General features: G+C 39.8%; 1 protein-coding gene across 2 annotated transcripts in view; it reads left to right on the forward strand.

Moving 5' to 3' along the window:
* SEPTIN7 (septin 7) overlaps positions 1–11,404 on the forward strand; it is a 112,949-nt gene extending 101,545 nt beyond the window's left edge. The window contains exons 10-13 of one of the 2 annotated variants that reach the window (XM_075586617.1): positions 1,170–1,190; positions 7,128–7,263; positions 8,221–8,360; positions 10,336–11,404. In XM_075586617.1, coding sequence (XP_075442732.1) covers positions 1,170–1,190; positions 7,128–7,263; positions 8,221–8,360; positions 10,336–10,375 — 337 coding nt within the window. In that variant the 3' untranslated portion in view covers positions 10,376–11,404. The remainder of the gene's footprint in view (positions 1–1,169; positions 1,191–7,127; positions 7,264–8,220; positions 8,361–10,335) is intronic. The other variant, XM_075586618.1, reaches the window with a different exon arrangement.
* Positions 11,405–15,001: the final 3,597 nt, after the last annotated feature.

Here is a 15,001-nt window from a genome sequence, read left to right on the forward strand (position 1 = left end):
ACTTCCGAAGTAGGTACCGATAGGAGCTCCGGCTGAGCAAGCAGGGCTTTAGAGTTGAACTCTCCCACGTCACATGGGCAAATAGGAAGCCACACTGATGACGTTGCGGTTTCCAATTGGCCCGCAAGACACGAAAGCTTTCAACAGCGGACATATTGTGAACCCTGTCAGCCGAGGAGAATTGCTACCGGCACCTAATTCGGAGGCAAGTTTCTCCGGAAGCAAGGGGTCCCAGAGCTGAAATTAATGGGGTTCAGCTCCGGAGACCGTATACTCTGTTATTCCATCCCTATATACCAATAGGGACCACATAGTATCTACACACACTTTTAGTAATGCAACACCCTCTTACATCTCCACACCTACCCACACCATTGGTATACACTCCACACACCTTTTTGTAAGGCGCTGTATTATACACTGTGAGCGCAGTATAAATTTATATTTACATGCATACACACACACACTTACATCGCTAACATTCTAGGACTATTTAACACCTCAAGTCATAACATACTGCACAGGGGGGAGGGATAGGTTTCAGTCGCAGATAACATTCCAAGATGCACAGTTTTTAAGTTAAACTTTTCTTGCTTTATCCATTGTAACACCGTCGGAAGAAGAGATCAGTGTATCTCGAAAGCTCGCACAAATAAAAGCATTTTGTTAGCCGCAGAACGGTATCGTCTATACATTTTTGATTATTAAGCTCGGCTAACACGGTACATCTATATACAGTATATAACATATATATATATATATATATATAATAGAATCTGCCGGTAGGATTTGTTCTTTAATTCATAAGTTAATCACTAATAACCTGTGAATGTTATTAAATGAATGTGAAGCATTATAAATGCATGTGTACTGATGGAGCTGTCACTGAGGCACTACTGCACACTGTAATTCGCCTGGTAATCTTGGCAATAATTTACTCCTATTTACTAATCTACAACCAATATTTAGCTGCCTTCCTTAACTAACCTTGTCTCCTTTAAAAAAAAAAAAAAAAAAAAAATTTAATCCTGCTTTTAAGTTGCACATTTCTTACCTTTTTCCACTATCCTTATGATAATCGCACAAATTAAGCTTTTATTTTAATTGCTTTTTGTTTGTTTTAATTTAAGCATGCTAAGTCGTTATATTTTTTTGTGTTTTTGTTTTAGATTTGACCCAGTTGAAGGCATGTAAGTGGTCCTTTCACATTTTTGCAAAACTTTAACAAACAAAAAAAAACTTTTTGTTTTATTTGTTCCCAGCCCCCAAAGCAAAATTAAAGATAACAAAAGACTATTTTCAGGAAGAAAAAAAAACATTGTATTGCGATATCATTTAGTATCAATCCTTTCATTGCCAGAGTAGCCGGCAGCATAATAGTGCACAAGTCGAGGTTTAAAGGTATGTATAGCTTTATATAGCGCCCACGATGTACTCGGTTCTTTACAAAGGAGACCATACAATACAGGGAATGATAATACAATAAGTGCAACAAACACAATCGGACAATAGGAAAGGAAATCCCTGCCCTGGAGAGCTTACAATCTAAGTGGGATGTTGGGAGACTTGGAGACGGCAGGTGAGGGAATAAGGCCAGTACATGGCAGTGCTTGGCCACTATGGTTAGTTGGCGCGACACCGGGTGTGGGACAGTAGCCATGTGTCCAGACTAATGAAATGCTTCATGTAAGCGGTGAGTTTTAAGGTTTGACTTACTAGGGAGCGGAGGTGCTTGTCGTATATGGATGTGAGGGAGTTCCACGTGTAAGGGACAGTGAGGGGGACAAGTTTAAGTGAGTAGTAAAGGTGGAAAGGAGAGTGTTATGAGCAGAGTGCAGGAGACGAGCAGAGACGTAACGAGAGATCAAAGCTGGTATGTACAGTAGGGAGGAGCAGATTAGTGGGGAGCCTTGAAGGTAAGAAGGAGAACTTTGTAGGTGATCTGAAAAGGGATGGGGATTTGAGGAGCTGAGAAGGGACTGTTCTTGGAGAAAGTGAAATTATTCTAGTAGCATAATGTTGGATTGATTGCAAAGGAGAAAGTTGGGATGCCTGTTGGCAGAATATTACAGTACACCAGAGCAGGGGTGGGCAAAGTTTTGGCGCTGCGTCCCCCTGCCACTGCTCCTCCCGTGCTTGCGCCCCCCCTCGCCTTCAGAGAGCGTCAAATGACCCTGCGCGTTGCTATGGTGACGTGGTGTGAAATTACGCCACAGGTCGTCTGACGTCACATGACCCTGTGGTGTTATTGACCACAGCAAAGCGTCTTCTGAGCCGGGGTAGGGTAGAGTATAGAGGCCTTGCGCTGTCCCCGGCATTTAATTTAAATGCCTTGGGGAAGAGCGCGGGGCCTCTGTATGCACTGCGCCCCCCTTTCCCCCCAACAAAAATCTTGCACTCCCCTGCTCCAGAGTATGTGTATGAATTAGAGTTTTAGTAGATTAACAGAAAAAAAGGCGGATCTTGGCAATGTTAGAGGAAGAAGCAACACATTATAGCCAAATTGTAAATGGGGAAGGAAAGGGGAGAGTCAAATGTCACACCTAAACAAGAGGATAAATTGTAGTTCAGTTTACGGTGGTGGAAAAAGGGGATAGTAGGACAGGTGTAAGAGGAAATATTGTATGTGGAGCTCAGTATTGGACATTAAGTTTGAGGCAGCAGAGCACCATCCATGGAAATATAGTAATGAAGCAATCAAAGACTTGGGACTGGATTGCGAGTATGAGTTATGGGGTAGATGGATATATTTGCATATCATCTGCATAGAGGATGCCTAAAGCCATAAGAGTAGATGAGGTCACCAAGTTATAGTGTGTAGAGAGAGGTGAGGTCCCAGACCATAGCCCTGAGGTACACCAACAGACAGACCAACAGGGGGCGAAGATCTGTTGGCAACAGAGACAGAAAATGAGCGATGGGGCAGATGAGGAAAACCAGACTGTAGAACACGAAGGAGAAGTAATCAACAGTATCGAAGGCAGCAGGGAGTGAGTAGGATAAGTTGGGAAAAAATTACATTAGAATATTGCTTCATAGAGTTGCTAATTTAGTGAGGACAGTCTCTGGGCATGGGAGTTAAGGAAGCTGATCATACGGAAGAACACGAAACATTCTAGCAGGTTGGAGGCTGGAGGGGAATACAAGGTGGTAGGCACTTGGGGTCAAGGGTGTTGTTTTGGAGAGTAGGTGTGACCGCATGCTTATAGATTATGGGAAACGGACAGGGAGCAGTTGACGGTATGGGTGGAAGTGGGGACTAAGACAGGAGTAAGAGTTCTGTTGAGGTTTGAGGGAATGGGATCTGGAGGGCACGTGATAGAGGGAGAAGATAAAATCAGCTTAAAACTTCCAGCTCTTTAACAGGAGAAATGTAGTCAAGAGTGGAAGGATGTTTAGGTAGAAGCAGAGAGGAGGGGAAAAGGACCAAATAAATCTCATTGTGGATGGCATCCACCTTGGCTTTAAAGTGGTCAGCAACGGCTTGAGGACAAGTGAAGGACGGTAGAAGGTCAGAGGAGGGAGTAAAATACAGAGAAAAGACGGCTTTGGATTGGATTTGTGAATGTTGATGAGTGAGGAGAAGTAGTATTTGGCATTAGTGAGCAGCGTTTAAACACGACAGGAGAAATGAATAGTGTAGAAAATCAGCATGAGTGCGAGATTTCCGCAATAGGCACCCCGAGGAGCAAATGCGAAGGAAGCGTGAATGAGTTTAGTTAAGGCTGTCGGTTAGAGACAGGGGTGTGCCAGGGACCCAAAGAGGCATTTAGATCAAATATGGAGTAGAGGATAGAGTTGTAAGAGTCGACAAGATTGTCAGGTGCAGAGGATTAAGAAAGTGTAAGTTGGCATTCAGGGTAGATGCCAGAGCAGAGATGTCAATGGAGCGAAGCTCTCGAGAGTAGCAAGACCATGTAGGAGCTGGGTAAGTGGAATGAGTAGTGGTGACTGAAAGGAGGTGATAGGGGGAGATAAGCTGTCACCAGCAGCAAGAGGGGGAGTAGCGAGAGCGAAAGGAGACAAGAGGATTTGTGAGGGGACTTTTTACGGCGTAGTGCAGAAGTAGCTGGTACAGTCATGTAAATAGTTTTGCTGTGTGTAGGCAAATATGGAGATAAGGAGAGATGAAGCAATGTGGATGGGAGGAGAGTTGAAAAAATAAAACCATTTACAAAGAAGTGAACAAACAGAAAAAGCAATAAGTTGGGCATGTTGAGATGCAGGTAGGAGGAGTAAGTTACCAGATATTGCAGGATCGGAGGTGTATGGTGGAAAGAGCAGATGTATAGATCAGACTATAACACTGAAGGGTATACATAGGCTTATATGGTTATTGTGTTTCTGTTGTACATAAAATCTGAGCTCTTTAAAAAGTCTCACAGTTGCAGAGGGGCAAAATGTGGCACGTAAGAATGGGATGCAACCAATATAGGCACACTTAAATACACTAACAATATCACATGAAATGGAAGGGTGGGTTTTTGACTAGTAGATGCAGAGGGACAAAGATGCTAGACATATATCTGTTGTAGCCAGGTTAACTTGATAAAGGTTAAAAAAAAAAAATCTGCCTAAAAAAGGACCCATGTGTCCTAAAAGCTTGCACTTTAATTTTTATTTAAAAAAAATGTTACCACGAGTTGGCTATTAAAGGAAAAAGCAGCAGCTGTTAAAAGACGTCAAATAGTTTGAGACAATCGGACGCTGGAGGGAGCCGCACAGAAGAAGGTGACAGGGACAATCCTGAATGAGAGGAAAGGAGAGAAGCCGACAGGAAAGCGAGAGATTGAGAGGAACTAAACGACCAAAAGAGAAAGGAGAGAAAAGAGACATCCTGAGGCAGATGAAGGGAGAGGGAAGGGAGGCTCACAGTGTTGATAGAGACAATGAAGAGCGAGATCGCTGAGGTTAGTGATGTGAGGGGAGAGAAAGCAAAAAGACAACCGGAGGGAGGTAATTAAAAATATTGTTGTATAAAATATGGTTGGTCAGGGAAGTACCAGCATAAGCAGTTCTGCAGACTTTATAGTACAAAAAAAATAATAATAGTTTAAGGGGGCTGGTCACCGTACCGGGGTGCTGTTGAATTTGTGGCTTCCTGTTGTCCCGCGTAATGGTGGAAATTTAAATCGCCATTTTGTTTTCTCTGGAGGGGACAAACGCTCTACCTTCAGCAATAAGTGTCTCTGGAACCAGGTGGTCGCCAGTGCTGGAATTAGTGCAAAACTTCCCATTCTGTTTAAGTGGAACCAGTTTTAAATCTCCCTAAAGAGAAACAAAATGGATGGGGGAAAAAAATAAAAAATGGTGCTATATTTACTCAGTAATTTTGCCAATTGGGAACTGTTCAATTGCTTCAAGTGCCTTATCCTATGTATTCCGAAGTGGCCGTTAAGGCAGTCTTGTCTGAAAATCCCCATGGGGATTTTCGGCCAAAAAAGACCAGACTGCACGCTTTGGTGGATATAGAATATGCCCTCAAGTGTATTTTGGGAGGAAGCGATCCTTCCTTTTGCAATAAATATTTTGTTTCCTCCGTTTAATTGGTTCACATTAATTTCTTCAATTAGTCTCACACCTGCTTCTGCCTCATCATTCAGTAAAAGATCATGCAATGTAAACAATAAGTTGTGTGTGATGCACGCATCATGCAGAATAATGTAACGCTGCAAGCCAGCTCATTCCAGCCCCCCTCCTCATGATTTTGCAAATAACGTCTTGTTAATGTTGCTGCATGCATGGAAATGGTATCTCACCTGATATGATACCTTCTTCCTCTGTCAGGTTTCCTAATTGTGTCTGCTGTAGGTAAATGCCACAGGGTTTGGTTAATTGCCAAATACAACTTGCTATTATGTTACGATACAGCCAAAGTAATATTTAAAATCTCATGTCAAAGGAATGCCACTCTTTGTCATCCTGGAAAAGGAAGATTCTGAGAAATTATTACATTGGAGGATGTCAGCTTTTCAAACTCTACAAAACGACTGCCCACTGTATAGTATTTACAAAGTATGATACGTGCTCTTAGTATAATATGCATTATATCCTTTTTCCCAGCCTATGTCATGTGAGGTTACATAAAAATAATCTTTAGTTGTAATATATGTGAACGTTGACAAGGCATGTATATTGAAAAGCCATTTATTTCTGTAATAACCACGTCTTGGTTTGTCTCCAGATATGTGCTATTTCCATTAAGTAGCTTATTTCATTGAAAGGTTCCAGCTACCACTTCCTTTTTTGCAAGGATATTTTCCATGCATTTGCTGTACAGTGTGGAAATACAGCAATTGTTTGTGGTCAAAGCAGCTTTCCTTTCAAAATCCTACCTACTATGTAGGTCTGTGTATAATGTTTCCTTGGATTATTAAACGCTGGAGGATTTATTTTTTTATAGCTATTGTTTTTCCATCAGCAACTTTTTTCATTCTTTAATAGATCTTTGTCATAATCTTTGAATATCTAAAAATGTGTCCAATGACGCATATCGAAAATCAAACTTTCTACCATACATAACCAACCCTTTGGGTACCTGAGGAGCTGCTGCACCATTGTCCCATAGCTCCTCCGGCACCAGAGTGCCACAACCCATCTGACACATCGATCACATGGCCTCTGCTCAGAGTGATCCCGTGATTGTGATGTCTGATGAGGCAAACGGAACAGGAGTCCTGTTCCTGGAAGATTGGGTTCAGCATTCCATAGGAGAGCATAACGCAATCTGACCCGAGACTAAGCAGAAAGCCCGGGGTGTAAGCCACTACGTTATGGGGTCCCTGCAGTGTCGGACCCCATGACGTGGGTAAAATCCTCAGTTGTTTTTTTTAAAGGGATTTTAAGTGGTCGGTATATTTGTTTCTTAGAACAAGCTACTTGCTACTATGCGATCTGTTTTGCATCTTACAGAAAATAAATATTGTGGCGCTTTAATAAAGCAAGAAACCTTTTGAAGTTTGTTTCATGGTGGTTGTCTGCAATCTGCATATGGTGGAAGCATTTATACATTAGATCACGTTGCATCGTTATGTCATTAAACATTGGTCTTCCCTTCTGTGACTATTTAAGCATTCGTTAAATTCCCAGCACGAATTCAAGTAATTGGTGGATTTAATATGTTATAGGAGCCCCCTGGCTCAGATGGAAGAGGAGAGAAGGGATCATGTGGCCAAGATGAAGAAAATGGAGATGGAAATGGAGCAAGTCTTTGAGATGAAGGTCAAAGAAAAAGTTCAGAAACTTAAGGACTCTGAAGCTGAGGTATTTACATTTTGGATTTCTAGACTAATAAAGTTCACTCAAATCTTTTAGGGTTAAGTGTTTCCACAAGGTGTATAATGATATATTTTACAAATACTTACACTTGTATATTGCTGACCGTGTACAATCTTATTTTTGGTCCCTTAAACACAGGAGAGTGACTTGCCCAAATGCAAGTTTTGGTGCACTTTGTCATTATTTTAATTAATGTTCTATCTTTTAAGATCAGCAGCACCAGTGGGTGTCTTAATGCATGACCACAGTAAACATCCATTAGTCTTATTTCTGTATTATTCTTTTATTGTGTTGTCATGTGAATGATTTATTTAAAAGAAAGACCTTTCAAATAAAACATTAAAAAAAAATGTATATACTTCATCAGATGGTTTTGCCAACTATCTAATCAGTTATTCTAATAATTCTGGAATTCTTTGGTTGAATACATAGAACTATTTTTCACATGGGGTTCCTAGGAGCCGATGGGTACCTTGGGCATCTCTAAAGTGTTCCCTGCAAATTTCGGGTCATTTGAAAATTGTACAAAATACAGAAGAATTTACAATAGATCTGATCTCAGACACGCTATTAGAGTGTTGGGGTTCCTTACAATGCATCTGATCTCAGACGTGATATTTGAGAGGGTTTGGGTTCCTTACAATGTATATGATCTCAGACGCGATGTTAGAGAGGGTTGCTGTTCTGCAGAATTTTCACATTATCATTATAGCGTTCCTTAACTAAAAATGGTGGAAAACCACTGGCATAGAACATGGTCTGTGTATGTAATAGTTAATGAAGTGAAGGGTCTCTCAGTGAATAACCAGCATTACAATACTATGTGAAAAATACCAGCGTAGGATTGCTGAAAGTCCGCAAATAGCCAGTTTAGCTGCAATAAAGATCTATCCGGTTCCACTTTGTATTAATTAAATCTTTGATTTCATGGCTTTATTGCAGCTTCAGCGGCGCCATGAACAAATGAAAAAGAACTTGGAGGCTCAGCACAAGGAGCTGGAGGAGAAACGGCGTCAGTTCGAGGAAGAAAAGTTAAACTGGGAAGCTCAGCAGCGCATACTGGAACAGCAGAATTCTTCCAGGTTACTGAAATATTTCACATTTCCCAGACATCTTCTGACTTAAGCAGACTACACCAAAAATATGCTGGATAGCACAGTGTAATGGGTCAAAGATGAAACTTGGTTAAACATAGTGTACTATACCAGGGGTGCTATGTAATGGAAAAAAACGCTCTGCCTTCAATTGTATTTGTGTTTATCATGACATGGTGCATGAGGATAGGTATATGACAGTAGATCTAAGCTACCTACCAAAGACACATTATTAAATGTATTCATAAGTTACAAACTTGGTAATCGGAGCATATAATCTACCCAACTCCTGAAGGGATTTTAAATAATATACACTGTAAATAAAGGCACAGAGTCACTGATTATTTTGATGTAATAAAGTTTTATTATTTTATTTTAACTGGGTTCCTGATTTAGCTACAATAGTAAGCCGTACATATATTGAGAATATGCATGGATCATTTGTCCAGATGATATTTGATAAAGGAACATAGAGTCCAACTAGTAGAGGAATCTTTTGGATCTTTTATATCAGGGGTGCGCAAACTTTTTACCCTGCGCCCCTTGCCTGCTCTCCCCCACTGCTCGTGCCCCCCGACACCTTCTATCAAGCGCCAAATGACGCTGTGGGGTCACATGGCAACGCAGTGTCAAATGATGCCGCGGTTCATTTAATGTTGGTCGCTTCGCCCGAAGCAGTCTGAATCTAGGTAAGTGAGTTACATTGGCCTCGCGCAGTCACAGTTACATAGTAGATGAGGTTGAAAAAAGACATGAATCCATAAAAGCTCAACCTATGCTAAATTTAGACAACAGATACTTTATCCTATATCTATACTTACTTATTGATCCAGAGGAAGGCAAACAGAAAACCCCAGTGACATATTATCCAATGATATCTCATAAGGGGAAAAATAAATTCCTTCCTGACTCCAAGAATTGGCAATCGGATTATTCCCTGGATCAACATCCTTCCCATGTTTACTTATTTGGTGTAGAAGTAGAAGGAAAGCATCAAGGCACACCGTCTTGCAAAAAAAATTATTTAATGGCAATACCAACGTTTCGACCGCATAAGGTGAGGGCCCTCACCTTGACAAAGACTACTTATATGGTCGAAATGTTGGTATTGCCCTTAAATCAACTTTTTTTTGCAAGACTGTATCTGCCATCACATCCACAATTAAGAACCCTTACCTTTGTTGCTGGTGAAATCTCCTTTCCTCCAACCTTAAGGGATCACCCCGAGTCCTATGTACTTCCCTTGTGATGAATAGTTCCTTCGAAAGGTCCTTGTACTGTCCCCGAATATATTTGTATATAGTTATCATATCCCCTCTTAGACGCCTCTTTTCTAATGTAAATAAATCTAATTTAGCTAGCTGCTCCTCATAAGTTAGATTGTCCACCCCCTTTATTAATTTGGTGGCTCTTCTCTGCATTGGGGAAGAGCATTTCATTGAAATGCCTTGGGGAAGAGGCAGGAGGCCTATGTAACTGCCACACACTGCCACACACTAAAATATTGCGCACCCCTGTGCGTATATCACGTTGCTGATCTGCAATCTTGTGTTTGTTGGAGCACACGCTAAATGTTGTCATAGCGACGTAGCTAAAAAGAGAATCAATGCCTTGACAATGTTAAAATTGAAATCATCATCGCCATAGTAACATGATAGACCATTGTTCTTAGCAGGTAAACCGATCCACCTGAAAATAGGTCCTTCATTTCTATATGCCGATTATCATTTCTGAGCCTTGGGCTTCCAGATCTTCTTTCTACATATATACATACACATATGAATAACAGTCCTTCATATTAAAAAAAACTTATGCTCAAGACCTTTTGTGTGTCTTGAGATTCTGCATTGACTGTAAGATCAGGAGGAAAAAAACCTACCTAATATTTGCTTTGCAATATCTTTGATCTATGTGGATATTTTTCTTTATATTTGCAATCTAATAATTTTGTGTGTGTCCACAGAACTTTGGAGAAAAATAAGAAGAAAGGGAAGATATTTTAGAATCATTCCTTGACCACCATATTCTCTATCAGTTGCCAACTTGCCAGCCCAGACATCAGTGTTTGTCGGAACCATTCAGCCACTTTTGAAACCAGTTGCATCCATAAATGTTGGATTAAAACGGCATGACCTTTTTTTTTTTTTTTTTTTTTTTTATTCTTGATGGAGATTAAGATGCCTTGAATTGTTTTAAGTTTTGCATACTTGGAGAACTATACGCTGCAAGTAATTGCTCCCCTTTCTTCCCTCTCTTTTTAACCGATGACTTCATTTTAAAAGCAAGATAATAAAGCATTTTACTGTTGTATAATCAAGTTCTGGGGGCTGGTAGCAGGATATTCCACAATACAAGGACTCTGGCTTACAATGAAGATAAAAACGCCATATTTTGTTGCATCTTCTAACTCGCTCATATGTAATACAAGACTTCCATACAGTACAGCATACGGTTTATTGTAATTTACATTTTCCCCTAATTTTGACACTTCCATTGTTTAAAACTACACATGGGAAATATAGGTTAACAGTGCACAGAAGGCTTTTTTTTAGAAGCACCCTCTTGTGTTTGGGGAATTCTTTAAGTATACTCTATTTCCATTTAGTAACTTCTTTAGCCAGAAGAATCGAATTACTGCTTCCTTTTGTAATAACATTTACTTTAGATATTTTTTTTCCAAGTATTGGTCCTACTGAATTAAAGTATAGCTTATTTCTTTGCAGTAGGAACCAGAGAGTAAACCTTTTTTTTTTTTTTTTTCTCCTCTTTAAATCCTACCCTACATTTTTGTGGTAAAGCAGCAGGAACGATGCATTGATAAGTCCTTTCTAGGTGAAATTAACGACCAGTCTGTTCCTACCTTTATTGTGCAGTCTGTTTCATGTTTTACTAGAAATGGGAATCATGGCCTCGCGAGGAGAGGAACATCACAATTTTGCATTTAGCTGTGTTCATATACTGCATTTCTGTATTTTTTTTGTTTGTATTGTACAAAGTCACATAATAAACAATGTTGTGATGTAATACTGCAAGCGACTTGTCTTTCCTGGTTGCTTAATATATCTTCTTGGCTTGAACTTGTCATCTATATTATGATACAGAATCAATTGCCCAGGATTGAACTTTTAATGAATAAAGGCAATGCAATCAACGTTTGGACCTTACACAAGATCAACTTTTGAAGCAAACAGAAGCTTATCGAGTGAACAGTTTGAGGGAGAAATTGTATTTTTTTTAATTAAACCTAGATGTTGCCTGTATGTATCTTACGTATATCTTTATTTTTATTGCGCCATCCATGTACATAGTGAGTCACAGCGGTAATACACGTGACCTAATATAACATGGGGGGGGTTTACAGAGGCCCCGCGCTTTTCCCCAAAGCATTTAAATGAAATGCTGGGGGACTGCGCGAGGTCTCTGCAACTCTCTCTTACCTTGACTCCGACGGCTTTGGCAACGAGTCACCATGGCGACGCGGTGTTGAATGACGCCGGGGGTCACGTGATGTCACATGACCTGCGGCATAGCAATGCAGCGTCATTTGAGGCTCTAGAGAAGGTAAAGGGGGGCGCAGGGCAAAAAAGTTTGTGTGCCACTGATATAACACATAATAGGAATAAGTGCTTCAGACATACAAGTAACATTAGGAAAAGGAGTCCCTGCCACAAAGATTTTTCAATCTGTTAATTTATAGTTAGTTTTGGTTTCATTATTACTGTATTCTATAAACGACTGTAGAAATAAGATGTAATGTCTAGGTAAACACTTGGATGCATGATGGTAGGAACCAGTAGAGATTAAAACAAATGCTTCCACACTATACAATTCTTAACCTCTCACTGACGGTGAGAAAACAATGCATTTCTTTGCAGTACAGTTTCCTCTGGTACAGAAGGGACTTATTTATTCAGCACCTCAATATGCAAAGACAAAAGTCGGACAGTTCTGTGAAGAGATTCCCCTTATCACAAGGCTCTAGTGCAAATGGTATTCGACCACCAGTTGTCCCACTGGTTTACTCTGGTAATTCTGAATAAGACTAACTTCATTGCAGGTGGTGTGCCTGTTTTCCCACTGGAACGTAACTCCTCGATGGAATAATAAAAATTGTGAATAAGTGCTTTTGTTTAATGTTAAATGTTCAGGTTTTTCTTTTATTCAAACTAAGTGAATATAACATTTGTTGGTCTTCTTACATATAGCTGAAATTACTTTAAAATACTTATCTGGCTCTTCTCACATTTTGTATCCTGATTTTAGGGTAAGAGCCTTGCCCTAGAACAACGTGATCTGTATGTCTTTCCACAAATCACCCATTTGGATACCTCTACAATAATAAACTATACTAATACAAGTTGAAATGAATGTATGTCATGAACGTATTGGGCACAAGGAATTTGTACCAAGTGTTAAGGCAGTCGCATTTAATTCTTGGGAAAATGGCATTGGGAATGTACTGTAGTATTACAAAGATTATTTGGATCGCAAACTGCTTTTGCCCTTTGATTTTAATTATTACTGCTGTTATACTTTTGTAAAATCTATTTGTTAATAAATAATTGCCCATTTGTCTGTAGGAGTGTATTGAACTTCAAAGTTTGCAATAATACGTTGAATAAAGGAGTGTCACTCACTATTGATGTAATCATCTACTGTATTTGTACACAGTGAAAAGCTTGAGGACCAGAGTCCTCTAGTGTTCCCTGTTGGTAATGAATGTATTAATAATCATTCTAATATATAGAAAAAATGAGGGATATCCCCAAAAGACTGATGCTACAACCTTGCAGGTAATGTGGACAAGTAGAGAGAATCAGAGTGAAACCACCGCAGCAACAAAATAAGACATTCAATAAATCCTCCAAACTTTCAATTGTAGACCCTTATCTTAGATGGGGGGCTTTTGTAGCACGGCTGGTAGAGATACAACGGAGCCCTATCTAGACAGAGCCCAGGAGTAAATCACGGGTCCAGCTACTGCTATCCTCACCTGCATCTTGTGATCGAAGGGTTAATTCAGCCGGTGCACATCATCCCTTGAACTGTAGAACTGCCGGATGCTGCTGTAAAGGAACGTTGCTGTTGTTGCTGTATGTAGCGGTGGCGTGCTCCTGCTCGCAATAGATGAAGAAAGGTAAGTAAAAAGTAGAAGAACGGCGGTCACTGCTCCTCTGAAAAAAACTCTCCAACCAGGCGTATAAAACAAAAAAAACTTTAATGCATCAAAAAGAACATCCACATGTCTATGACACTCTGACGCGTTTCGTTCTGGGAACAGAACTTTATCAAACTTGATAAAGTTCTGTTCCCAGAACGAAACGCGTCAGAGTGTCATAGACATGTGGATGTTCTTTTTGATGCATTAAAGTTTTTTTTGTTTTATACGCCTGGTTGGAGAGTTTTTTTCAGAGGAGCAGTGACCGCCGTTCTTCTACTTTTTACTTACCATTCTAATATATACACTGTTAATAAAACAACTAAAGTTTCCTGCAGAAAAATTAAATAGAATCCCTGACCTAATCAATTAAAAAAAAAAATATATATATATATATATATATATATATTTCCTTGCTGCAGTGGAAGTGCTGTATGCTGGGTGATAATGGGGAAAGGCGGGGTTGCAGACCTGCCTAAGACGTGCAGATGAGCACACAGCTATATTTGCTTTCCTGTGGAGGGTTTTTGTCACTTTTTTACTCACCATAACTTAACTCAGTATTATGGTTTAGCCTATCCCATAAGCCTCTCTTGCATTCCCAGTAAAATCAACCCCACACTGATGAGACCCATCAAGGTCGAAACAGCTGTCTGTGGGTGGTTTTCTGGGTATGCACCTTAACCCTGGCTGTGCTCAAAGCTGTGACCATGCAGCAAGCTTAAGCCTATAGGGAACCATGTTAAAAATGGTTATTGAGGCAAAAAGTGACACTGTGTGCTCATTTGCATGTCATTTCCCAGAATCCCTTGCTGCAGTGGAAGTGCTGTATGCTGGGTGATAATGGGGAAAGGCGGGGTTGCAGACCTGCCTAAGACGTGCAGATGAGCACACAGCTATATTTGCATATATATATATATATATATATATATACACTATATATATATATATATATATATATGTATAAACAAAAAAGGAAAAAATGTTAGCGCCTACCAAAATCCTCCAGCACAATCCTTGTATGCTGTGAGAAAACTGCAACCAATAAATGATTAAAACATAAGTGTAAAAAAATATATACGGATAAAAAACACAAAAGATTATATGTACATAAAAATATAAAAAATATATATAGAAAATGCCAAGGATCCTTGCTCTCTGTCCATTATGGGCATAGAGCACATTTCACCCTCCTTTCTGGGGGGGGATAAATTTAAGCAAATATGTATTAGGGAAACATATTGGGTATATGTTTTGGGGACTCTCCATCCCAATGGTCTCAATGATACCATTGACATTAGTACAGTGGTCTAGCTTTCTGATCCCTATTATTGACTGGTCTCTCTGGAGGTCTGGTTTGAACGAGTTTTTTTGTTCCCTTCAGATTGACAAAGATCATTTGGTTAATATTGATATGTCTTATTATATATAAGGTATTTTACAATTCCATCTCTGATATATTTGTGTTATG

This window comes from Ascaphus truei, chromosome 2, assembly GCF_040206685.1.
Source record: "Ascaphus truei isolate aAscTru1 chromosome 2, aAscTru1.hap1, whole genome shotgun sequence".
Classification (NCBI taxonomy): domain Eukaryota; kingdom Metazoa; phylum Chordata; class Amphibia; order Anura; family Ascaphidae; genus Ascaphus; species Ascaphus truei.